The sequence below is a fragment of the Cyprinus carpio genome, chromosome A17 (genome assembly GCF_018340385.1).
Source record: "Cyprinus carpio isolate SPL01 chromosome A17, ASM1834038v1, whole genome shotgun sequence".
NCBI classification, from domain to species: domain Eukaryota; kingdom Metazoa; phylum Chordata; class Actinopteri; order Cypriniformes; family Cyprinidae; genus Cyprinus; species Cyprinus carpio.
Genome location: NC_056588.1, coordinates 27,640,528 through 27,668,183, shown reverse-complemented (window position 1 = coordinate 27,668,183; position 27,656 = coordinate 27,640,528). Strand labels below are relative to the sequence as shown.

Below are 27,656 nucleotides of genomic sequence, written 5' to 3'. Positions count from 1 at the left end.
TCATTAGTTCTTTACTAAGAACCTTTAAGAGCATGTTTTAATGATGGACCTTTATTCTTATTTAAGCAGCATTTTGCCCAAAGCACAGACTTCCACAATAAAGATGCTCTTCATGCATAGATTAATGTGTTCTTGTAACCTACTGAAGATTTATAGTAGAAACAGAACATTTCTAACAGACTATAGTCAAAGAAGTCATCATTATAAGTCGCAATGTGTGTAAAACTTTAAAGATTTTTAATGTTAAAATATGGAAGTTTATTATACATTTTTTGATGGCAATTGATTGTTTATAATGTTTAGCAAGTAAAATGTCTTAAAATTCTAAAAATGTCCTTTTGCTGTAAAAAATCTTAACTGATTTTCATAAAGTAAACGTAAGAATATATTTTGTATTGTAATATTTCAAGATAAATGCTTACTGGACTGAAGCAACTTTGTTTACTTGATTATCCAAACATCATTTACAGAAAATTTTTTAAAATGTATCAAATATTATACATTAGACTTTTGAGGAACATTTATTTGTGTGTCTCTCAATCATAATTTGAATCTGAATTCTGAATTCTTTTGAATTTAGACTTTTTCATTTGTTTGTTTGTCTGTTTTAAAGCAACCTGTAGTCAACATCCCAGTCTTTTTTCTGCTATTTTCCTTGCCTAAAGCACATGCAACATTCATTCATTCATGAATTCGTTCATTTAGCATTCATTGGCAGATGCTTTCTTAACAAAACAAGTTAGAACTGCATAATGGTGTGTTCTCAAACTGATTTCAAATGACTTAATGCTGAAGGAAATAGGCTGCTTCCTTGAACTGCTATTGACGTTTAAATTGTGCATTACTTCTTTCTCAATACAAGTTGTGTCCAAAAAGGAGTGGAGAACTGTTTGTATTTTTTAACCGTTAACAGAGCTGCTTGTTGTCATTGTTGTTGTTATTGAATCCTCATATTTGTTATAATAAATAGATTTGATAGATAAATAGATTTGAGGCACATTCAAAGCTGTAAAATAGCCAGCTAGTTTATACACAGTATTTGCACACTATTAATCACCTTGGTATAGCCTACTATCAGAAGAAAGAATCGTACAATTTTTTTTATTCAAAATGTATTCCTTAAAAGTCTGTCTTTTATCATATTTCTGTTGACATGCCTATAACAACAGATTTAACTACTGTAATAATTTATTGCAGAGCCTTTCATCACTAATTACTTTTAAATCTTGTCATTGTAAAATATCTTTAGACTAAAGTTTAGAGTGTTTTTGGTCCTATGCCAATACCAGTCACACAGAAAATATTTATTCTCCATCTCCACTTTCTTGTATCAGCCATAACCTAACAATCCCTCAAATGGCCATCAGCAAGAATGAATTATGACTCTTAAAGTTTAGAGTTGGGTGCCCCCCCCCCCCCCCCAACCCCAGGTACGTGTCGTATGTTGGCGGCTGATGAAGAGCAAGAAGAGACAGATGACAAGGGTAGCCATCAGCTTTGCGCTTGACATTTTGTTCCTCCTGATTTCATACAGATTCACACGTTTGCCCTCAGAGCATCATCAAAAAGATGCTTTTCAACAGCAGTCCCATAATTCTGCAGACTGAATTGTGAACCCATTTTTTTTTCACTGAAAATTAGGTTTTCCAGCCCAAGAAGGTCTGTACAGCTTGTAAAAAATTTCAAACCAATTTTCAAATCCATCCTAAGTAATGAAGTCAAACTTTCTTGATTAATTTTTGAGTCATGGACGATCTTAAATGATGTGAAGCTTATATGTTTGGATCTTTCCATTATCAGCCCTTGAGGCTACATTCATTTCAAAGGTCTCTGAAATCTACTGACCAATATTTCCAATTCACAGTTGTGCATATTGATGAGAAAGGAGCTTACAAAACACAATGAAACATATATTGGTATGTTATAATCTTTACTTTAAGATTATACAATGTAAAGGCACTGAAATACTGTGAAATAAGTGATATAACAGAACAAACTGGTGTGACGCGATTCCAAACAAAATCAGGCTAAAATGAAGTTTGATTTGGAGTTTGTTTTGGGAGCTCTAGAACTTTCCGGAAAAGGCTGGTAAACACCTGAACTCGAACTGTGCTCTGGGTCTCCACCTTCTTTGACATGGAAATGTTCTCCGGTTCATTCTTTCAGTCCAATTCTTCCGTTCAGTCAGTCGAAGTCAGATGCAAGTAAAACAAATACACTAGAAACTGATATTGTAATTTTAATTGACACCCACACTGACTGTTTTTACATTTACTGTTTAATACTGTAAAGCTACTTGCTTTAAAGACTTGTTTTTAATGTTGTTTACACGTCTGGTGTTTTTAATACGGTTAAAGACAATCCATGGGCAAATTCATCATTCAGCACCATTGTTGAGCATTTTCTCCCTAAAACTTTAATGTACAAAAGGACTCGAAGGTCTCGAAATGTGGTTTGAATCAGCCCATTTCATACGGTCACAAGCATGTAACCAATCGTATCACCGAGGTGGGTGATACTTTCATATGTTTGTAATCAATTAAATAATCGATTTATTGGTTTTGCATTTTTTTGGGTAATTGTTTGTATCCGTAGAAAACCAATGTCCTGGCAGAAAATTAACAGTATCTTAACTGACATTTCCTTCAACCCTAGAGCAAAATATGGAGAAAATACCTGTAAAAAAAAAAATAAGTACAGAAAATGTCATCACATTTGTCATGGACTTTTAGTTATCTTGATTTAGTTTCATTTTCACACTTAGTTTGTATTCTTTAGTTTCTGTTTTCCTTTGTTTAGTTTTCCCGCTCACCTATCAGTTGTCATGGTGATTCTTTTACTCTCACAAGTGCTTATCATTATTTCCCTTTTTGCTTGGTATTTACTTTGCAGTCTTGTCAGCATTTAGTTGTCCATTCTCATTAATGCATCAGTTGAACTATCACTTCTATATTTGTTAGATTTACCTTAAAGACTTTTTACCTAATCTTCTTCGTCATTACCTGCTTGTACAGCTATGCGTGACAATGTCATTACCTGCTTGTACAGCTTTTTGTTAATTTATTGATTGTGTAGATTTTTGAAACACAGCTAAATTATCCTAGCTACACAAAGTTGATTTCATGCCTCATTGTGGTGCGAATCATATCAGTTGTGTTCACAATACAAATTGTTGCATTCTCAACATTGCTGGAAGACATAATTACCAACAACACAACTGCAAAAAAATTGAGTGTTATAGTGTGTTAGACTTAATTGTGATATAATTTGTGTATTTCTAATGTAGCACAGAAATCTTTTGATCCTTATAATAGGACTAGCCAGAGCAATACAACTTTGTTAGAGATGAGATAAGCATTTTGCTGTAACATCAAATAGACTGTGGAGCCATAGCTGAATATGTCCCATTCACATTTATTAAGGTTGAGCTCTCTGTTTCTCCCCAGACCTCAATGTGCCTCACCGAGTTATGTGTTAGCTTATCCCACACATGTCCCCTCTAACTGGTAACGTCACATATCCAACACACACGGCTAACTCTAATGGGAGCAGAGGTTACACAGCAAGCAGCAATTATCACAAATGGATGAGTTCAAACCGACTGAAAGACATTTGATTAGAGCGCCATGGTGCTAATGACGTACATCAGGGCCTAGCTGTAGGAAAACTGGGCTCAGACAGCACAGGAACAGAAAGTATCATCTAGAGTCCCTGCGGAACCTTTTGATGTGATAAGCTGAAGACAGGCAGATGTGGCCATCACTGAAGCTAAAGCTAATGCAGCATGAATTCTGGTTGTAGTCTTTTCCTGCCAAAATAGTACACCACCTTCAGATGAGAAGTTGCTCAGAACCAGCCGGGCTGCTTTGTCTGCTAGCTAAATGCCCTCAGTAGCTGCATTTACATGGACCCTACTAATCCAATTGTAATAAGACTAGACTAGTTCATGTAAACACTACGTTCGGATTAGTCAATCAGAATGAATTCATTCCGATGGAAGCAAAAAGTGTCCATGTAAATGTACCTAGCGTTACCCGATGCATTGATTTCCCTCAGGGTCTTTATCTTGAATGGTGTGTTCATGCATTTTAAGGCAGAACCCCCCCCCCCATATCCCCATTTGCTGTTGTCTTTCTAAGCATATGATTACTTCACAATTCGTATTACTTATCATTACGTGGGCGGTGCTAATGCGAATATCAAAACATGTCATTGCAATCTCCAGGACTTTTTATCTAAGCTTTGATACATGTGAAATACCATATGTGAATGTTCTTTCATTAGATCTGTTGTCCACAATGAAACATTCGCCGCCCACCAGTTAACCACAAAATAGAAGGATAGTCAATATAATTCCTATTTTATGATACAAAAACAAATGGGACATTCAGTATTTACATTTATTTTGCCTATTATTTATCTTTAAAAAAGTGCCTTCTGATGTTTGGATGTCTGTTCATCAGCCAAAGCAGACACAGATGTTGCCCAATGCTGATAATCTCAAAATGGCAAATGCGAACCGATTAATAGGTTTAGCATTAGCCATGCACACACTTGTTTTGTAATATCTTGCCAACCGCATATTTGATTGTCTCTACAGTCTATGATATAACATTTTTCTTTATTCCTCTCTCAGGACACAGCACTGGATCCAGGAGAAGATGTGGCACTTCTGTCTGTTAGCTTCGAAGATGCTGAAGCCACACAAGTCTTTCCAAAACTCTACCTGTCACCCAGCATTGAGCAGTGAGTTACTTCACTCTAGTCCATTCAAGTGAAAATGAATTTTCCCAGGTCATACAAAATTGTAATGTTAAAGAACCTCGGGAGAGTGGTATATGATATTTCAGGGGTGGACATTCCTATTCTAACATTTTATTCCCCTAAAAAGTTTCCCCCTATTGCATGGACAAGAAAGACTGTAAATCTTAAATTCTTGTAATAATTTTATTATTAATAGTAGTAGTAGTAGTAAGTGTGACATTAAATGGATGTTGCAGTCATCATTTCATCTCATTTGAGAAAATGTATTGATCGCTGGATTTGCTATTTCTGCTATTGACAAGAAATAAATCATGATTGAACAGATAAACGTTTAGTAATAAACATTGCAATATTCAATTTAGCAATTTTCGATTTTGATTTCATAATGACTTTAAATTATATCATAGATTTATCTTTTAGAAGAACACTAGAAGACCTCACATCTAATCGTCTAAAAAGCACACATACTTGATTTTGATGTAAACATACAAGATGAAGCTCTATAAACATTGTTAATATCATATTCAAAACATCTAATTTTTCAGAAAGTTATTAATACACGACTGTGTGAAAATTGTTTTCCAGATCTTTAAGTACTGTTATTTAAGAGATTGAAGCACACAGCTCATGACACACCTTATCCAACCGCCTGCTTGAGTAAATGAACGAAAGGCAGCACTTCCTCTTCTGCTGTTTACTTCCTGAAATCCTGGAGGAATTGAGAATCAGTCAGTAAAATAGATGTTCTGTTTATGCAAGGACGAGAGCCGTTATTAAAGGGTTCAGTTATTGATGTGACTTGCAGAACATGACATTACTGACTCTGTCAGTTAGTGTACAAAACAAAATTCTTCCCACCTGTTCAATATTTGTGCAATACAACCTGGAATTAATTTGATCTTGTGCACCATAAAAGAGCAGTGGAACATGTTCATAAATAGTGCTACTCCACTCCTATTCATTTCATGTGACCTTGCTACAACAGTTTAGGGATTTACAGATGATCAACATCCTGACAATACAAAACCGAGACTTATGTCCTCTGTTCTCTGCCCCTGCATGCAGAGAGCGCACCAGTGAACAAAGACTGTTTTAAATAGCTTTGGTTCTTGGAAGTGTTTTCACCCATTTATTTTCTCCATTTCACCCTCAGAGCTCATAGTATGTCTGTGCTGAAAAGTTCATACATTCTAACTCACAATCAGAGTTTCTATATATAAAGAAAAATGGGATTTTAACTTCTGGAACCCTGTTATTGTGCTCTTTTAAGCCAGATCTGTATCGACTGAGGTTTCATCAATAAAATATGATTGATCATTTAGCTAAAATATTTTATTTGTAGTACAAAATGGAAGAATAAAGTTGTAATCTACTTTGTCAAACATGAAATTTGCAAAAATGGCCATAGTTAGCCCGACATTTCCCTTTGCAATATCTGGAACACAAGGTCACTTCTCAGAAGGAATGGAGAAAACTTCAGTGTGACTTCACAACAGATAGATCTCAGTGGGCAAGGTCTGCTAATGCCAGCCTCTGGGTGCCTAATGACATTTTTTTTTGGATTTCACTCTATGTGCTGTCCTCCATCCACTCATATCAGTGTAGCGAGAGGGGAGGAGGAGGAGGAGGAACAAGCCTGTTTGTTTGGTCTCCAGCCATGTCAGCTTCTATCTGTCATGGCCACACTCTCTCCACCCCGTTATATTACAGGGGTTTGGATAATACAGGAGCACACAGGGTTGACCTTGCCTCCATGCATGCACGTTAACAGCTCAGACTAGGGCGACTTAGGAGAAGAGATGGGGGGTGGGTGTATATGTGTGTGTCTGTGGGTGTTTTTTTATTTTATTTTTTTTAACAAAGGTAAAACTGGGACAACACTGGGAATATGGAAACGGGCCTCCTGAGGACATACCTGAAAAATAATGAATGCTAGAACAGCGGCACAGTGTTTCTGAAGCCCACTTTTCTGTCTGAGATTTGAACTTTTTGCACAGATACTAATACACACATTGTAAACAGATTTGATTTTTTTTTTTTTTCATGAGTGGGTGGATGTTTATCACACTTGTACCTGATTTGAGTTTTATTTGTATTGGACATTTCTTGTGCTGATGGTATTTGTGTGTGTGTGTGTGTGTGTGTGTGTGTGTGTGTGTGTGTGTGTGTGTGTGTGTGTGTATATGTGTGTGTGTGTGTGTGTGTGTGCGTGCGCGCGCACTTCTTGTGCCACTAGTTCTGTTTTGTTGTTTTACCATATGGTACTGGCGTTCATGTTCTGTGGGCTCAACTTCAGCACAAATCTATAGTGTTGCTATAAGTACTAAAGGGATGTTCTAACCAAAAATTTAAATTGTCATTATTTACTCACTCACCCTCATGTGATTCCAGACTTTTATGCATTTCTTTCTTCTGTGGAACACAAACAAAGAAATTTTTGATTTTGAAAAATAAATAAAATAACTAAGTACTACAATAGAAAATCCTATCATTTGAATGGTCTCATTTTGTTCCAGACCCACTTTCTTCTGTGGAAAACAAAACGAAAGGCAGAATGTTCTTGTTTCTTTGAGTACAATGAAAGCAACTTATGTACTGTATTTATACTAAGTTTTCTGAAACCATACGATAGCTTGATTTATGAGAAACAGATTGAAATGTAAGTTTTATACAGTTCCATTTCCTTCCACTGCATCCTCAAATCTTATTTGCATTTATGTCATTTAAAATATGCTATGTAAAGACCTTCTGCAGCAAGTTTGACTTCATATATGTATTTCTGCCAATCCAATCTCACTGGAAAATGTAACAATTTTACATAATGGCAATTTCATATGAATTCACATTGTATGACAATGAAAAAGTAAACATTAATTCCTACCCCTAACCCCACCCCTTCATTACTGGGGCTTAAGCAGATCATACAAAAATGGATGAATGTGTTAGAATTTTCAGAAATTTTCAGGAAGTAACCACCACATTTGAGGTATCCTCATACAAAGCTATCGTATATCTAAAAAAGAAAATAATAACAGCAATGTAATACACAAGTCATATGGATAGCTTAGCTTAGTGGTTTAGTGCCCTGCAGCCCAAGACTGGTTGCCCACTGAAGCTAAGCAGGGTTGAGCCTGGTCAGTACCTGGATGGGAGACCTCCTGGGAAAACTAGGTTGCTGCTGAAAGAGGTGGTCTGTGGTCATTAAAAATCCCAGGATGTCCTTTGAAAAATTTTTTGCAAATTCGCACATTGGCCTCTGACCATCATGGCCTCCTAACCATCCTTATACTCTGATTGGCTTCATCACTCTGTCTCCTCTCCACCAATAAGCTGGTGTGTGGTGGGCGTTCTGGCGCAATATAGCTGCCGTCGCATCATCCAGGTGGATGCTGCACACTGGTGGTGGTTGAGGAGGTTACCCCCTTCTATGCAAAGCTCTTTGAGTGCCCAGAAAAGCGCTATATAAATGTATTGGAATTATGTAAATAATAGGAATTATTATTAATATTATTATTAGTGCTTAGTGGTCCTATTTTGGAGCTTGATGGGTTGGGCCAGGACATTTCTCCTCTTCTTTTCCACAGAAGTCATTTACAGGTTTGAAATGACATGAGAGTGAGTAAATGATAATGACAGAATTTTCATTTTGGTTGAACAATTTCTTTAAGCAAACCCAGCACATGCGAGGAATCCCTTGCTTCAGCTCTCATCCAGGCTGGCACAGAACGCACCCCCTCCAGCCAGCCAGTCATGCGGCTGTCCCTGCGGCCCCGTCACAGAACCAGAGAGAGAGTGAGTGGGACTTGAAAGAGAAGAGCAAGAGAGAGGTCGCTCTCAGCCTTCCTGAGCTGAGTGAAATAAAACCCTCCCAGGAATCCTTCTCTCTATCTCTGTCTCTGTCTTTCTTTCTCTGAATCCACACATCCAGGTTTACCGGGCGTATCGCTCTTGCAGTGATGGCCACTCTCTACTCCCACACAGCAGGCTGTGTTATTATGACTGTGAAGTGCTCACTGAGTTTGACAGTGGACTTCACATCTCCTTCAACATGTGATGGTGCGAGATGGACACCTACACATTCTATAGTTTGACAGCACTGCGAACACTACCAAACACTCTTTTTTTCTCTCTTCTGTTTTTGATTTAGTTTCTGTCTTAGAAGGCAGCTATTTGTTGGTTGTGGTTTGATTTATTGTGCCGTTTGTTTGCATGTTTTCTCATTTGTCTCTGGCTGTTGTTTATTCTGTTCTGCTCTTTGTTCTTGTGTTCGTATAACAGTGTGGGTCTATTCACAAGCCCAATAACATTCTGAAAAACACAAAAGAAGCCTGAAAATCAGGATTACATATAACATTAGACATTAACGACATAGATGTCTTTACTGTCAAAATGAATTTGTGTGAATGTGAGTGAAAATACTCATCTATTTTCAAAAATCAAAAAGTTTTGTAAAATCCATAAGTCTTTCGATATTGTGAAATTAGTTTGCTGTGCTTAATGCCTTAAAGCAGGGTTGGGCAAATTTAGTCCATCCCTGCCTAACTGAAGTAGTTCACTTCCAGAAAATTCTGTCATCATTTACTTAGCTTCCACTTGTTCCAAACCTGTATGAGTTTCTCTCTTCTGTTGAACACAAAAGAAAATATTTTGAGAAATGTTAGTATCCGAGCAGTTAATGGGAACCATTGACATCCATAGGAATATATATATATATATATCTATATATATATATATATATACATATATATGTTTTTTTTTTTTTTTTTTTTTTTTTTGTGGAAGTCAGTGGTGCTCATCAACTGTTCGGATACTACCATTTTTCAAAATATCTTCTTTTGCATTCAACAGAAGAAAGAAACTCGTACAGGTCTGAAACAAGTGGAGGATGAGTAAATGATGACAGAATTTTCATTCTGGAAGTGAACTACTCCTTTAAAGCATCTTTTAGTTGACCTGTGACTATATTCAAGATATATTAGATATAATACCATTCTTTTAATAATTATTTTACATGGCTTGTTCCATATTTTTTGTCTGTTGGCTTCAGTGAATGCCTGTTATATCTGCATAAGCAAGTCAGAACGGAATATTCTTAGACAACTTCAGTTCAAGGTTGTAATTCCATAATCTTCCCTAAAAATATCGCCTGCTGAGATTTTTCTCAGTTGCTTCAAATAGCTATTAAACAAATATCCCCATAAGCCTATCCTACTCCAACTGGCAAATTCTCATCTACTCTGGGGTGCTTATGTCTGCCGGTGTTATGCCTGCACAAGATGCTGGAACAAAGCATAATATTACTGGTGTTTGCGAAGCTGTAGTCATTTACTAACAGCCTAGCAACCAGTCTGAAAGCCCTAGTAACCACGAAGCAACACACTGAACACCTTAACACCACACCAACAATGTTTGCACAGGAAAGCATTACACACATCAGAATCAAGCTGTATCTCCATGGAGATGCTGCTCTATTGTCATTGTAGCACAGCAACACCATTGTGTTATGACTGAGCCCGATGGAGAACTGACAGCTGAATAGCATTTGAGTGGCGTCCCTGTTCATTTCCTGTTTCTGCAGTTAATAAATAACACGTCTGTGCATTAACATCTTTAAACAGTCCATGAATATACTTCAGGAGCTTGATGGACGTGAATGACATTTCCATGCTTGTATATTGCCAAAGACTGTTTCAGCAAAAGGTAATCGTTCTGTCAGTCAGGGGCATTGTTGATCTAAACCCAGCTGACAGAGGATTCTAGTTGCTATTCTTCATATATTCAGAGACTAGACAGAATATATGAAATGTTTCTTTTTTCCTCTCCTTTTTAACTAGAGTATATTGTCATCTTCCTTCATATTCTATTAAGAGATTGTTCCCCTCATTTTTTCAGCTGTTTATAAAAGAACTGTCCAGGCAAAAATAAGCATCTAACAACCAAACCTCCAAAATAAGAGCCGCTAATGGACGGTCTTTTTTTTTCTTCTCTCATACTTCATTGATCTGGCAAATTCAAGTGTTCTCTTAGAATCCTGTCTATTTTTTTTTTTCTGTTTCTCTTTCTTTATGTCTGCTGTATAGTAGAATACTTTGCTGTTCATGTGTAAAGCAGCGGGAGGATATATGGTGCAGATTTATAAGACTCAGATGCAGTGTAGACCAGCAAAGTCCAATTCTGGGAAGAAAAAAAAAAACTTCCTTGGTAGAATTATATATATATATATATATATATATATATATATATATATATATAAACATTTACCAAATGACTATATTAAAGTGAAAGTGATGTGTAGCCAATGGTGTTCCATACTCGGAATTTGTGCTCTGCATTTAACCCTTCCAAGTGCGCACACACACACACACACACACACACACCGTGAGCGCACACCCAGAGCAGTGGGCTGCCATTTTTGTTGTGGCGCCCAGGGAGAAGTTGGGGTTTCGCTGCCTTGCTCAAGAATCTCACCTCAGTCATGGTACTGAGAGTGGAAGAGAGCGCTGGTCATTCACTCCCTACACCTCCACCTGTCGGTACTGAGACTCAAACCCGCGACCTTTGGGTTACAAGTCAGACTCTCTAACATTAAGGCCCGTTCACACCAGGAACGATAACTATAAAGATAACGATATTAGCGTCCACACCAGCGAACGATATCTTCTGTTTATTCTCAGCGCACGCTCGTCTGCCGCTTTAAATTTCTCGAGTTCGTTACAGCAGGATGGATTCTGATTGGCTGTCAATTTTTTATCGTTCATCAGCTGGAAAAAAAACGTTTTGAAAGTGATTCCAACGATATTGTTTTTCTTTGTCTTTATCGTTATAGTTGTGGTGTGGACTCTGCTGTTCTTTAATACTGAAAACGATTTTTAGAACTATATCTTTATGGTTATCTTTATGGTTATCGTCCTTGGTGTGAACGGGCATTTAGGCCACGACTGCCCATGTACATGTAAATCCTTTTGCAATGATAATGTGATTTAGTCTAAGATTTAGTCCAAGAACATTCTACTAATCATTTTAATCACAAGGTATTGAACAAATTTTAAAAATTAGAATGTAAAACATGACTGAATTGACTGAATTTCTGTTTCTTATATATAATTTATGCATAAGCCTTTGATGTTAAATGCTTTGGGGAACAGCCAGCACATTCCCAGCATACAAGGCATGCCAAGTGGAACCTCATGAAATTGTTTGAGAAAATTTTCTATTTAAAATATAGAAGGGTTTTCATTTATTTAACATTTTCTGGTCACAGTAATTTCCATTTGTTATTTCATAGTTTTGATTGCTTTAATATTATAAAATGTGAAAATATAAGTTATAAAGATGTATTGTATAATTATGGAAATGCTGCTCCAAGTTCTGCACACTAATGAAGTACTCTAGAATCCCAAACTGAACACAGAGGAGTATGTAGGGAGTGATGCTTGAAGATCAGCTGCTCTACGGTTTCAGCAAATGTTGACCTCCAAAAACACTGTTAGCAATTCACTGATTTTGTTATGTGAGATAAAGGAACTGTCAATGATGTTATTCCTTTTAAGGTATGTAGGACTGTATTAAAATGTTTTTGTATTCTTTTATTTCTTCCTCTTTCTCTCTTAGTGCACTTGGAGGATCTTCGGCATTACATATCCCAGCATTCCCCAGTGGAGGCTGCCTCATTGACTATGTGCCTCAAGTGTGCCAATTACTCACAAACAAGGTAAAGAATAATCCTTACTTTTTGTGTGTGTGTTTCTTCAATTACTATAATCGTATGATCAATTAGGTTACACTATCAGTGAAGTGTGGATTTGTTTTATAGTACACAATGATGTGTACGGATGGTAAAGTTGATGCACTTGTATGAATCGCATGCATGTGTTTTTATCTGTTTATGTACATTTCTGATCAGTTTAGACAAGGCCTTATGACAAGCGGAAAAAAGATGAAGAAAATTTGACTGTCACTAGCCTGAGGAGTGACTGACATTCTTTTCCCCTGACATCTCTACTTCAGTTCAGCCCCACTCCTCATATCCACACAGACAGCATGAATAATTAACCCTTACTGTCTTCCACTTCATGCCCCACCAGTGGCCACCAGCTCCTCAGGACACACTCACCTGAACTAGGGTCACACATTAGTCTACTTGAAAATGACAGGATTAACAACATAGAACTTTTCTTGCCCCCAGTTTAAGTTTATATTAGGCTAATTAGATTCATATAAATGAGGGGTTTTATAAATCTACTCCAGTGCTTGCAGTGTAGTGTACTGATTCAGAGGGTTTTGGGGTCATTAAACATCATCACACCAAACAGGAAAACTAAACTTCTCACTAGTCTGATTTTACAGCCCGTTTGTATTTATGTTCATGCTCTCGCAAACAATTCTAATCAAACTTTCAAGGAAAATGTTTTTTTAAATAAAGACTGAAAGTGTTGTTGGAAGCTTAGTGATGGTGTCTTTGAAGCCATGAGACCGTCATGTCCTTCTTTTATAAGCCTATGTTTAGCTTTTTTACTTTTGCAGATTGTATTTAAAAATTTAATTTAAATTTAAAAAGAAAAAAAAAAGTTGTTTATTTGTTAATCATGATGAACAAAATTTGTAAGAAACATAAACTTGTTGGTCACAGAGCTTCATTAATAATCCCATTGGGTTTTTGTTGAGGGTCACCACGGTGACGCTAACATCTGGATTGGTCTACTAAAAATATGCCATCACAGCAGCATTCTGTAGTATGTGTGATGACAGACCAAAATTGAAACCATTATTCACTGATAATTTTCAACTCTGCTGCAGCTCTCAGATCAGATATGGTGCAGGTTTCATGGCCAACGTCATGTTTTTGAAAGTGACACTATTATGACCGATCACATCTGTGTTAGCAAAACTAGTTATGAATGGTTTTTCCACTATTCCAGAATGAGCACACAGTCACCGGAAGCTGGACTCTGAACTTTTGCAATAAAGCATGTTCTATGATCACTGATCTCACCTGTCAGCATCTCCCACACTCCGTGCGTGGGTGCAGAGTTCACTGATCCACAGTTCAAGACACACCTCCTCTAAACAAACAAGGCTTAGAGAAAAAAGAACAATTTGTGAAATTGTGTGTGTGTGTGTGTGTGTGTGTGCGGTTGTGTGTGTGTGTGTGTGTGTGTGTGTGTGTGTGTGTGTGTGTGTGTGTGTGTGTGTGTGTGTTTTTGTAACATATCGGGACACAACTTTGTATAATGACATGGGTATGACACAGGTATTACAAGGAGAGGGTGACTTATGGGGACACAACCCAAGTCCCCATTTTTCAAAACGCTTATAAACCATACAGAATGAGTTTTTTTGAGAAAGTAAAAATGCACAAAGTTTCCTGTAAGGGGTAGGGTTAGGGTTGGTGTAGGGCAACAGAATATACAGTTTGTAAAGTATAAAAACCATTACGCCTATGGGATGTCCCCACTTTTCACAAAAACAAACGTGTGTGTGTGTGTTAAAGTGAGTGACTTTGCAATGAGCTGCATGATGTTTCTCTCTGATGTGGGTCTTCCCTGAAAAGGCACTGAGTCATCATGAAACAGAGATCAGCATTGATTCTCACGTCACACATCATACACACCAACATCTACTTTAGCTGCTCTTCTCTTGATCTCACCTGTGAAAAAACACTGTATTGAGTGACTATATCTAAACTTATCTTATAGATCAGTGCTGAAAAGACAATGAACTTTTTCCGTCATCTGTTTAAAAATTTGCACAACTGCAAATAGTTTGTGAGAGTCTTGGCCTACATAGAGATGTAGGGTGTTGTTTCATACACAGAAGATGCAAATTTGATTCCAGCTCTTGTTGTGTAATGTGTACAGTATTTACCATGTCTCTTCCTTTCATTTTTCGAGTACAGAAACACTGGGGAAGTACAATTTAAAATGAGAGTAGTTGTCTTGAAAGACCAAGACGGGAACACAGACAAGGATCATGACAAAAAGTTAAAGTAAATAGTTAAATTGAATAACATTAATAAAAATGACATTTAATAGTAACTTAATTTAATGGATAATTTTGTCAAAAGACTCAAAACTTTGATTAAAATAAAAAGTTGTGAAAAATAGTACAACTAAAAAAAAAAAAGTGATGTAAACAATGACAAGCCTTGGTACTCACATGGGAAATGCAGGTTTGAATCAGGTCTTTATGTCTTAAATCCATTTTCACCTCTCATTCCATATAATTCCATATTTGTTCTACTGTCAGTGAAGTGTCAAAAAGCCCCCAAAAATTAGTACAGAGTCTCGCCATTTGGCTCGTACCTTTACACAGATTTAGTCAAACTGTATGATTCTAACCTCTGCTAATTTAATTAGTGCAAGAGATTCAGAGACATACAAATGCTTACATCTACTAAACAAAAAAACCTTTGTTGCTTTCACATATTCTAGCATTTTCCTCTATAGCATAAGATTGACCAGTATAATATTGAGCAACAGTTTTCATCCAGAATGTTTTGTGGTGACAAATGGAAAATTGGCATAAAACCACCGAAATGTACAGCCATACAGAACTGCAGTCTGCCAGAACATGATATGTTAAATTTGGGGTTATTAATGTGCATCTAAGAGGTCAGTGAGTGTAGGTCACCATCAAGCCATTCGGGACCTGAGGGTCTTTCACCTGCATCCAGTGGAGGTCAGAGCTATGGCTCTCTCTCTGACCGCCACAAGCCATCCATCTGTCACACAGGGAAACAAACACTGGTTAGGCAAACACCTTTCCTGGAGGCAGAACCTGATAAACAAGGCATGAAACCAAAGACTTTCAAGCAGAAATCTTTTCTTTTTTTTTTCTTGCTAACAATGTAGTGTAGAACCCTATATATGAGCTCCATATATCACCAGCCTTTCACACAGAAAGCATCATGTGTATGTGATTATCAAATACAGTTGTTGTAGTTGTTTTATTGGCCTACCTGTTAATGTACCTGCTCATTCAGATCTTGCTCATGTCACTTGCTCAGGCAAATATTTTCTTCAGACAATTGTAACGGTGGTTAGTGAGAGCAACTGACCAAATAAACAGCATGGGAGTGAGTGACCTCGGAAGGTAGTGGGTGGCAGCCCATTTTAGCTCCTTCTCCACTCCAGCTCCAAATCAAAGATTTCGGGTTGTTTTTTAAAAAAACTGTGAGAATTCGCCAGCCATGCGAATTGCCTGTTAGCAACAGACCCACCAGGTAGCGTAGCACCAACCCCTCTTCGCGAGCTTCCGGAAACACCCTCCGAGATCCAGCATTCACCCGTCAAAGACTGCCTCCACGAGCAATTGGTCAGTAAGAAAACTCCCCTTTTTAGTCTTTGAACGTGCCCCCTATATACACACTCCTCGTAATTAGTACTGTCCTCCAATCCTAAGATGTTTTAGTTGGAAGGAGGAGTCAAATGAACAAAGGGGCAGTACAAATATGTGTAATGCCACATTCTCCCCCCCAGGATGAAACAACCCCGAAATCTTTGATTTGGAGCTGGAGTGGAGAAGGAGCTAAAATGGGCTGCCGCCGCCGAGGTTCCGAGGTCACTCACTCCCGTGCTGTTTATTTGGTCAGTTGCTCTCACTAACCACCGTTACAAAAATGGCGCCCGAACAGGGACCTGAACTAAACACCAACTGATTATAACCATTTGATATTATGTGACTGAATTGTGAGAAATGTGCAGCATGTGAATATTTGAATCCATGAACTTTTGTCTAAAATTTTTTTTTTTTTTTGCACTGTGACTTTCTTGAAGGAAATGAGTAACTGAATCTATGTGAAAAGAAAATTCATTTGATGTGTTATCTCTGTGCTTTTTGAGTGAAAATTAATATATTGTGGTGTGTTGAATAGCCTGACTGGACTGTGGTAACTTAAATTGAGAATTGGATTTCTATAAAACCGGATGTTTTGGATGTGTATTGTCTGATGTTGAAAAAGTTGTAAATTGACTGTATAGAGAAACTCTGTTTTTTTTTTTTGTTTGTTTTTTTTTTTTTATTTTTGCCCCTGTTGCCAAAAAACACATACACTGGCTCTGAATCTTTCATTTTTTTATTTTTATTTTTTCCCCAACATTTCAAATAGTCCCACATATTACAAGACATGGCCACCTTCCTCTTCCCCACCTTCCACCTATGTGGATATTGATGCCCCCTGATGTCCCTAGTATTTCCACTCCAATTTGGCCACCTCCTGTACAAACTCATTCAGGCCTTCTTTCACCGTAACCCAACCATGTATGACATTTCCACTCCACATAGTTTCGTTTTTTACACTGGAACCCCGGTGAATGTGCCCGCCCCCTGCTCTTGCTCCAGTGCAACCTCTTCCCTGGCCTCATCATATGACAGCATGCAACTGTTTACATCTGTTGATGTTACATCTCCTTCAATGGCTCAGCATGATCTGCCAGGAAATCTTCCAACCCCTGGTAGGGGAATTCAACAAATTAATGCTCATGTTCATGATAATTGGAACAATCTAATGGAATTCATGAAAGGACAGGAGAAAACTGTAAAAGAGCTTACCCAGGTACTGAAAACCTCATCTTCTCACCATGAAAAATCAGATTACTGATCTTGCAGCTAAGGTGGAGACCAACAATCAACAGGTTGTCACACTAATGACTGCAGGTAAACAACAAGAGGAAGCTGAGACCGACCAAATGGTTAAGGCTGTGCAACTGATGATGTCAAAGGAGATTCAAAAAATGGAACTGTCCCTTACTTCTGTAGTCCGGGATAAGGTAGAACAGCTACGTGTGGAGATCCAACAAGATATTAAAGCTATGCAACGTGCACTTCAGGGTAGCCTTGATCAGGTAACCACCAATCTTAAGCAATGTGAAAAAACACAAATTCACAAATGTCGTACTGGGTGTAGCTGAGCTGCAACATGATTGTTCAAGTCTTAAAGGAAGACAAGGCTAAAGTGCAAACAGAAAAAAAACACTCAAGTTTCTATTTTTCCCCCAACAGAGATTGTTTCAACACCTTTCAAAAGTGACCATATTAAATTAACATTTCCCACTTTTGGGCGTCCTACTGATGATGCTGACCCCCTGTTGTACTTGACCAAGTGTCAAGATTTTCTGGCTCTACATCCTTTAAATGATGCAGATCTCCTGGCTACCTTCCGCACAGTGTTGCATGGCAACTGCACGCGACTGGTGGGAAGTAAGTCGCTTCCATATAAAACACTTGGAAGGAGTTTGAGTCTGCATTTCTCTCTGCTTTTTTGTCTGAGGACTATGAGGATGAGCTGGCTGAACGTGTCCGCACTAGAGTTCAAGGGGAGAAGGAATCAGTAAGAGACTTTGCATTTACTTATCGAGCATTGTGTAAAAGATGGAAAGCCACCTTAACAGAAAACGAGATTGTCAAAATGATCCTAAAAAATATCAAGCCTTACCTTGCAAGTCAGTTACGCAGTCGTGTGAACACTGTTGAAGATTTGGTAAGACTTGGACACCAATTGGAAAAAGACCATGAAGAACAGCTTCGGTATGAAGGTCGTATGGGCTTTAAACAACAAGCAAATTCACAAAAACAATTATCCAACCGATCTGCTGAGAAACCGTTTGTTCAGTGTGTGGAGATGTAACGGACCGCATCCTCCAGGAAACTGTCCAAAGTATGTACATCCTCCTTCTCCGCAGTCTTCTGGTCAACATCAACAACATTTCACCCATGAAAAGTATTCTCACCACTCTGCAAAGTCAGGAGGCCGACCATCCAATAACACTGTAGCAGCCTCTGAAATACCACAGGCACAAGCAGAAACTCAGAAGATTCCAAGATCAAATGCATTCATGACCATACCTCAACAATTAGTAGTTCCAATTAGCATTGGATCTTGGTCTGGGAAAGCGATCGTGGATACTGGAGCAAGTTACACGTTAATTCATGAGAATCTTATGGTGCAAATTGCAAACCCTCTTCATCTCCAACCTTGGTCCTGTGGTCCCTCTTTACTTAGCTAATGGCAAAGCTGAGGGTCCTTTAGGATGGATAAACATTAATGTTCATCTGCACAAAAAATCCATCACCGTACCTGCTGTGGTTCTCCCTTCTCAAGCTCTTGCTTATGCCATCATCTTGGGATTGGACTTCATTTTTTTCAGTGGCTTGCAAATTAATGTCAGTGAACAAAAATATTATTTTCAGTCAGACCCTTCTGAAGAACATCCATTCCAACCTGGAAATGCTAGTGAACCACTGGTGAACTCCCCACCAATGAAGAAAAAGAAAAGAACTAGCAAAGGCAAACTAAACCTAACCTTGTTAAGTGCTGTTCCTCCTCCCTTAACCATGTTACAAACTGACAGTGTGGATGATGCAACCTTAATTAGAGATGCTGTAAGTAAAGCACATCTACCTATGGGTGGAAAACAACAGCTACTTCAGATATTAGAAAGCAAACCCACAAGTATGTACTCACCAAACTGGGCGAACGGATGTCCTACAACATTACATCTATACTACCTGCCAGGTTCCTATCAAACAACGGCCATATCGGTTATCCCCTGTCAAGCAACAAGCAATGGAGGAACAATTGGAAGTAATGTTGAAAGAGGGGATTGTGGAGCCATCACATTCTGCTTGGGCCTCACCTGTAGTTCTGGTTCCAAAGAAAAATGGAAAGTTAAGATTCTGTGTAGACTACCGTAAAGTTAATGGAATTACTGAAAATGACGTTTACCCTCTTCCGAACATCACTGAGATCCTAGAATCACTCTCCGGGGCATCCATTTTCTCCACTCTAGACCTTAACTGTTGATATTGGCAAGTGATGATGGACCCTGATAGTAAAGCCAAGACTGCTTTTATCGTGTCTGCAGGTCTGTATCACTTCAATGTCATGCCTTTCGGGTTAAAAAATGCCCCTGCTACCTTCCAGAGGCTGATGGAGACAGTCCTGGGGGAGCTAAGAAAGAAAATATGCTTTGTCTATATTGACGACATTATCATTTATTCTTCGTCAGTAGTTCAACACTTCTATGACCTGAAAACTGTTCTCCACAGGCTGGGAAACTGCCGGTCTCACTATTAACTTGAAAAAGTGCAATTTTTTCCTTCCAAAAATCACCTTTCTAGGACACGTGGTGAGCAATAAGGGCATCACAGCTGATCCAAGTAAAGTTGAAGCCATTCGTGCCTTTCCTGCTCCCAACACCTTGAAGGAAGTTCAGAGGTTCTTGGGATTAGCCGGTTGGTACCATCGGTTTGTGCCAAATTTTTCTAAAATTGCTGAGCCCCTCAATTCCCTGAAAAAAAAGGGACAGGTGTTTAAATGGACAAAACAGTGTCAGCAAGCGTTTGACCAGTTAAAAGCATGCCTTACCTCGCCCCCCATTCTCGGCCACCCTGATCTGCAAGTCCCGTTCATTGTTTACACAGATGCCAGTGATACTGGACTGGGAGCCATTCTCTCGCAGAGAAAAGAACTAGGTAGGGAGGAGGTTATTGCATATGCCAGTCGAACATTAACTGGAGCAGAGATCAAACTACACGGCAACAGAAAAAGAGTGTCTGGCAGTTATATGGGCCTTAGAGAAGTGGCAACATTACCTGGAATACAAGCTTTTCACGGTTGTCACAGACCATTCCGCTCTGCAATGGGTCATGGGATCCACTAAAACCCAACAGCCGCCTCATCCGATGGGTCTTAAGATTGCAAAAATTCAACTTTGTCATTGAATACCGTAAAGGGAAATTAAACGTCGCCCCTGATGCTCTGTCCAGGTCATCAGTCACAGCAAAGACTCCTATCACAGCACTTTACACCAAGCAACAGACGGATCAACTTTCAGAGCTTCCAGTGACCGATATTGTTCTGTGGGAAGAACAGCATAAAGACTGTGAAGTAATAAAGTTGTTACAAGCAGTAGCAGAAGAACAAAGCCCTCAAACAGACCAATACGAAGTGGTAGAAGACAAGCTATATCACAAATCTCACCTGAAAAATGATCAAATACACTACAGAGTGTATGTTCCCAGCAGTCTCCGGCCAACTCTCCTGCAACATTATCATTCACACCCCCTGAGTGGTCATAGAGGAATTTATAAGACCTATAAACGACTCCAGGAAGTAACGTTTTGGCCAGGGATGTGGACGGATGTGAAACATCATGTCAAGGAATGTGTGAAATGCCAAATCCTTCGACATGATAACCAGAAACCTGCAGGGAAACTCCAAGTAGTTACCACCACTAAACCAAACCAAATGCTGGGAGTTGATATTATGGGCCCACTACCCCGGAGTACACAGCAAAATGAGTACTTACTGGTTTTTGTGGATTATTACTCACGATGGGTTGAGTTCTTCCCCATGCGTAACGCTACCGCTCAAAATGTTGCAACAATTCTCAGAAAAGAAATCTTAACTCGTTGGGGAGTCCCAGACTTCATTCTCTCTGATAGAGGCACCCAGTTTTGTCTCATCTGTGTTCAGAGAAGTATGTGAAAAATGGAGGGTAACACCGAAGTTAACTACAGCATATCATCCCCAAACAAACATGACAGAACGAGTAAACAGAACTCTTAAGAGTATGATTGCATCATATGTGGATGAAAACCACACGAAATGGGACCAGTTCTTACCAGAAATGAGATTCGCCATTAATTCTGCAATTCAGGAAACCATTGGATTAACTCCTGCAGAATTGCAGCTTGGAAGGAAACTGGAAGGGCCTATGGACAAAATGCTACATGGTCCAAATCTCACTCCTGACACCACCTCCTATGACGTTGTTTCTCACATACAACATTTGCAATCTCAAGTTAAAGAGAGTATCAGAAAAGCCCAACATCGACAACTTCGGAACTATAACAAAAGAAGACGAGACAGCACTTTCAAGATCAAAGACCGGGTATGGCTGCGAAATTTTCCCCAATCTAGTGCACAACACAAGTTTAGTGCCAAATTGGCACCCCAAATGGAAAGGGCCTTACCGGGTTCTGAAGTCACTGGGACCTTTAAATTATCGCATAGCGTTGGAGACCACTGGAGAAGATGTGCGCACTGCACATGTGTGCAATCTTAAAATGTGTTTTCCCACAGCTGAGCAGTTGGAGGACCAAGCAAAGAAAAGACTTCAAGACATCTTTCAAGAAACCTCAGATGAGGAGGAATTTTTAGGATTTTGATTCTTCTTCTATAACAACCTTGTTTTGTTTCATCCTGGGGGGGAGAATTTGTGATTACACATATTTGTACTGCCCCTTTGTTCATTTGACTCCTCCTTCCAACTAAAACATCTTAGGATTGGAGGACAGTACTAATTACGAGGAGTGTGTATATAGGGGGCACGTTCAAAGACTAAAAAGGGGGAGTTTTCTTACTGACCAATTGCTCCGTGGAGGCAGTCTTTGACGGGTGAATGCTGGATCTCGGAGGGTGTTTCCGGAAGCTCGCGAAGAGGGGTTGGTGCTACGCTACCTGGTGGGTCTGTTGCTAACAGGCAATTCGCATGGCTGGCGAATTCTCACAGTTTTAAAAACAACCCCGAAATCTTTGATTTGGAGCTGGAGTGGAGAAGGAGCTAAAATGGGCTGCCGCCGCCGAGGTTCCGAGGTCACTCACTCCCGTGCTGTTTATTTGGTCAGTTGCTCTCACTAACCACCGAACCACACACACACCCATACACACACCTATTTTATTTTCAAATCGTTAAAAAGTGTTTTTTCTTTCTTTTCTTGTTTGTTCGATTTAGTTTCTATTTGTTATTGAAAAGTGCGTTGCTTAATTATTTGAAAAGTGTCCATATTAATGATGTCATCAAATTAAAGTAAATCTAAATTGCATATAATTTCTGTTATCTTTCTTTTGTATACGGATGGTTTTGTCAGTCTGGGGTGCTTTCCGGAATGAACTAAATTAAAGTGTGACAGGCATATAGTATATACCTGTCTGGCGCCCGAACAATAACTGATTATTTTCTTTTTGTGTTTTTTTTTCTTTCTTCGAGGCTTTCGGCCTGAGAATCAGGTCAATGTGAGTGCTGCTGACGTCACAGTTTACGTGTGGCCTAGCGGTTACGACATTGCGTCGCCACCTGGGGGACCCGAGTTCGGTTCCCACTAAAAATATTTTTTTTTTTTGTTTTATTTTATGGTTATATTGTGGGGGACAAATCAACCACCGTTACACAATGTCTGGTCAAGTCACATTTATGTATATAGCATTTTATAAAATACACATTGTTTAAAAGCTTCATGTTAATAAACAGGAAAATAACAAAAATGTTAGGGGCCGTTCAAACAGAGCATGTTTTTCCATTTCCACCCTTGCGCTCAATGTCTTGCATCTTCTGTGGTGTCTTTTGCGTTCTAAAAAACACAGCACTGGCATTAAAGTAAGTTCAGATTTTAAAGAACACATCTCGAGGCTTTGCTTTTTTCTACAGTTCACTGTTTTCAAAGCAATAATGTGTTTTGTGTGCATGGCCCGTTAATGTTGTAAAATTCATCAATTATGAAACTTATTCAACTTCAGCTGTAAAGCAGCTCTACAGAAGTGACTTTACTCAGCTCAAGTCAGTTAACTAAAATGTTAATTCAGTTCAGTTGAATACCAGTGTTGATTTTGCAAAGGCAGTGTGAGCATACCTGTAGAGTATTCTGTTCAGATTTTTTACATTGTGAAAAAGTTTCTGATGTGCACTGACTTTTTTTTTTTTTCAGCTGCATTCATTTTGTTATTTTTCCACAGATAGACTGTCATTTCATTCTTTATTGTGTTTTTTCGTAACACAGGTTCAGTATGTCATTCAAGGATATCACAAGAGGAGAGAATACATTGCTGCTTTTCTCAGTCACTTTGGAATGTGAGTCCATTTTTCCCTTTAAAGAATTTATCTTTGTGACATTTAGAGTAAACCATATTTATTTAACGGTCATTTAACAACTTAAATATAAGAAACATTAATAGTGTTATGACTAATTTCAGTAGTGATCTAGAATTGTACAAATTTAAATTCTTTGTCAGGTTTTCTAGATAAACTTTTAACCCAATAGAAAGCTACAAGTGATGTGATACACTTGAGATATAAAACCCTCCAAATCAAGACAATGAATAAATAAAACTGGCCTTGCAAGTCTATACCTGTAGTGGTAACCAGTATAGCTGCTCACCACGCCCCTGAGATCATGAGAAATTAGTTACCAGCATTAATTCCTTTTTTTTGTTTGTTTAATTACTTAGGATAATTCTGCTTCTAATCTCATAAACAAGTACAAACAGCCACTTTATAATGGGCTGTAATACACGAGGCACCAAGATGTCTCCAGTTTGTTAACACACCTTTATACGTCATCACACAACGCAGTCTGGCAAGAGGCACAACCTAGCACATTGATTTCAAAGACTCAGGAGGACAATGCATTATTGATATCTCATGGTTTTTCAGTGCTGTTCTCTTTACAATTATGATATTATGAAGTATCATCTGCTAATGGCCCAGAAGATACCCAAAAAGTATTTGGGCTCATAAAAATGTTTGAATGTTATTGCATTAGATGACAAAATAATTACATGATTAAAATTGTAGCTTAAGTGTCCAAATCCTTTTTGGGTTAACTGTGTGTTTGACTCCTTTGTCAGTTGTTTTGAAATCAAGTTTTTAATCGTACAGATTACAGGGATATGCCAAGGTGTCCTTGTTATCTTATATTTTATACAGCAGTATCATCAAGTATGAATAGTTCTCTATTTTGACTACACAGGGGTGTGGTGGAGTATGATGCTGTTGGGTTTACAAAGCTCACCCTTCTGCTCATGTGGAAAGACTTCTGCTTCCTGGTCCATGGTGAGATACACAACCATGTCCCCTTTATGCAACACAGAGTCATTGGAAATATGTGACTGAAAAAAAAAAAAAAAAATTGTTCCAGGTACATTTTGCTGCACTTTTCCGGTGTCACATTCATAAAAGGCACTATCTGTGATATAATTATTTTCTCCATTGCAAATAAAAATGCATTTGCTGAAGCAACCGTGCCATTTTAGATTCTAGAAGTCTTTGAGCTTTTTTACTGTGAAAAAAAACTGCATTTAATTGTATATATAGGTACAGGGTTTTTGCAGGGTTGCAGAAATGAAGCCAGAGTCTTGTATTTTCACTGAGCCTGAGTTGCCTTTATATATTGTGAAAAAAAGGAACTTCTATCACTGGTTCGTGGTAGTATATTTCATGCTTCACCATTTTTGTTATGCATGATCTGTATTTGAGCTGTTCTCCATGCTGTCTTCTTGTAGTGGACCTGCCTTTGTACTTCCCTCGAGATCAACCCACCCTCACGTTTCAGTCTATCTATCACTTCACCAGCAGTGGGCAGCTCTACTCTCAGGTGCAGAAATCTTACCCCTACAGTCCGCGCTGGGACGGCAACGAGATGGCCAAACGAGCCAAGTAAGACCAAATGAATAATGAATCCTCCTTACAAAGAGCAACCGATAGTTTTCTCCCTGTGAAATTGTATTCCTCTCATTTGGTTCCACTTAAATGTAATGGTGACCTGAATGCAGTTAAAGTGAGTTTTCTGGAGGCTACTGGAATGTGTAGCATTCACCTTTGGACTTTTTGTTGAGCAGCAACTCATAGTTGGTGGGGAGTATTTTTTGTGATTGTTGTGATTGTTGTTGATAATACATTTCTTCTGTTTGTGTTTGGCCCGTATCTTATCTCTGCTTGGATAACATTTCCTTTGGCTTTCTGGATTAGCTTTAATCAAGCAGAGAATAAAAATGTAGATGTCCTGATCAACTTTACCAGCTTGTATAGACATTTATTTAGTCTTTTCTGTAATTTGGCATGATTGGTTGTAGTCTGTCTTTCCTCACTTTTTGAACGTATTTAAGTTTTGTGTTGTCACAGTGCTAAATACTAAAAATGTACTAAAAACATAACTAGTCAATATAAATACCAACATAATCTAGTGATTCTTTATACCAATTTTGTGATCCAGCATTAAAAATTGTCATTAAAAAGTTAAATGTTATTATAAATATTAACACGTTGAATTAAGTAGTCTTCAAGTAGAAAATATTGTTTTTCTAGTAATTAGTTAATTTAAGAGTCCAGAGTTCAGGGTGATTCCCATGTAAGTTTCTATATGTTTTTGTGTCTCTTTCTCTTTCGTTTCTGTTTGTCTCACTCTCGTTTTCTCTCTCCAACAGGGCTTACTTCAAAAGCTTTATCCCTCAGTTCCAGGAGGGGGCTTTTGCCACCGGAAAACTGTAGATTTAGTGTGTGAATTAGGAGCTCTCTGAATTGAAAGGAGGGTCTATAAACATGATGTATAGGAGACAGCATGTGCTCAGAGTCAAGCAGGAGTCTGTAAAAGAAACCCGTGATTCACAATTCTGCCAACTCTTCAATGTTCCAGCCCTCATAAACAATGTCATTTGGTACATTTAAAAGTTTTTTTTTTATTTATATGCTATTTGTGTTTCTCATGTTCTTTATGAATAGATTACATCAATAAATCAAGTTACTTTGTTGCTGCTTTACTCAGTTTCTGGTTTTATGTTTTAAAGTGTTTTACATTTTTAATTCATCCACAGATTAATTTGCTTTATACCTGTTTATTTTAGGCAAATCTGATAAATAATTAGCTGAGCTGTATCAATGTGTTATTTTGGTGACACTTCTACAATAAGGTTCCATTTGTTAACATTAGTTAACTAAATTTAATAAATGCATGGCTCGTTAGTGCATTGCTGCTAATGCATCGCATTGTTAGTTATTGTTAATTAATGCATTAACTAATGGAAATAGGAACTAATTGTAAAAATCAACTCCAAATCTAAAGTTCAGTAAGGCCATGTTTGGATGAATGTGAATTTCTTAGATTTCATTGGCGTGACTGTCGATCATAACTCTTGTTAGCATTTATTACCAAAGTCAGACAACGCCTAAATTCTATTATGTGTTACATCTAGTCTTTTCACCGTTCAGTTTTCATTTTGACTGTGTCAGGAGACACTCTGAAACCATGAATTCTAAAAATGTAATCATTAGCACCAAACAGGTTGGATTATTTGATGCATCAAATTCAGTTTAATACTTTGGGTCAGGGTTGGTTCAAATACTTTAACCTAAGAATGAGGAATGGTGATAATGATCCTTGCCCTAGCAAACACTAAGTGTGAGGTCATCAGTACTTAACTTGAAGAGAGAAAAAGGGTTCAGCACAAAACTTAATGTTGTTTCAATATTATTTGAGTTGCCTCGCACAGCTATTCATACATCCATACTAGTTCGTAAATATGTATGAAGTAAGTTGTTGAAAAGGGTTGTTCATTTTTTTTTTTTCAATTAGATTCCACAAAACTGGAAAAAGCATCTAAATTCTGAGAACTGTTATTTCTAAAAATGGTAAATTATAGTCTTTGTTTGTTTAATCCTGTAATTTGCCAAGAAGAATGTAGTTGAATGTGTTGCACTGCATTTTGAAGGATTTGGTTCCAATTTGCATGTATGTGTGAGTGAGTATCTGCATGTGTTGTTTTCTTGTGATGGAAAAGTGTCTTAGAGTGTCGTCACTGTCAACACTGATTGATTTTAAGCTTTTAACAGGGTTTCAAACTTGAACCAGAGTGCATATTTGTGAGTGTGTTCGTTAAGGGAGTGTAGTCATGAACGGGATGTGTGGGAGACAACCTACAGCTGAGGGAGGGAAAGCTCACTTGTTTTCATCATTAAGCATAGGGGTCACTGTAAGGGGTCTTTGTTGGCCTCGGGGTCTGCCCTCTGCTATATTTGTTGTTGGTAATGTAGGAGCTGTCATGTCTAATTGGGAACCACGGGATGAATGCATTTGGGGCATTTAATAGAATCAAGTCTCTTAATAAAAAATTAATAACAAGA

At 38.2% G+C, this 27,656-nt stretch overlaps 1 protein-coding gene and 1 long non-coding RNA gene across 2 annotated transcripts in view; one reads left to right on the top strand and one right to left on the bottom strand.

The window, feature by feature from the left end:
- The window catches only part of babam2 (BRISC and BRCA1 A complex member 2), a 91,913-nt gene extending 64,257 nt beyond the window's left edge, over positions 1-27,656 (top strand). Inside the window, exons 7-12 of the mRNA XM_042774556.1 lie at positions 4,637-4,746; positions 12,376-12,475; positions 23,542-23,612; positions 24,511-24,593; positions 25,043-25,196; positions 25,964-27,656. Of these exons, the coding sequence (XP_042630490.1) occupies positions 4,637-4,746; positions 12,376-12,475; positions 23,542-23,612; positions 24,511-24,593; positions 25,043-25,196; positions 25,964-26,027 (582 nt within the window). The 3' untranslated portion in view covers positions 26,028-27,656. The remainder of the gene's footprint in view (positions 1-4,636; positions 4,747-12,375; positions 12,476-23,541; positions 23,613-24,510; positions 24,594-25,042; positions 25,197-25,963) is intronic.
- On the bottom strand, positions 18,384-21,214 carry LOC109049132. Its single transcript, XR_006162200.1, has 8 exons — positions 21,072-21,214; positions 20,744-20,966; positions 20,356-20,620; positions 20,129-20,231; positions 19,874-20,051; positions 19,487-19,711; positions 19,065-19,405; positions 18,384-18,540 (listed from the first exon to the last, which is right to left on the bottom strand). It is a non-coding gene; the product is annotated as an uncharacterized LOC109049132 (long non-coding RNA).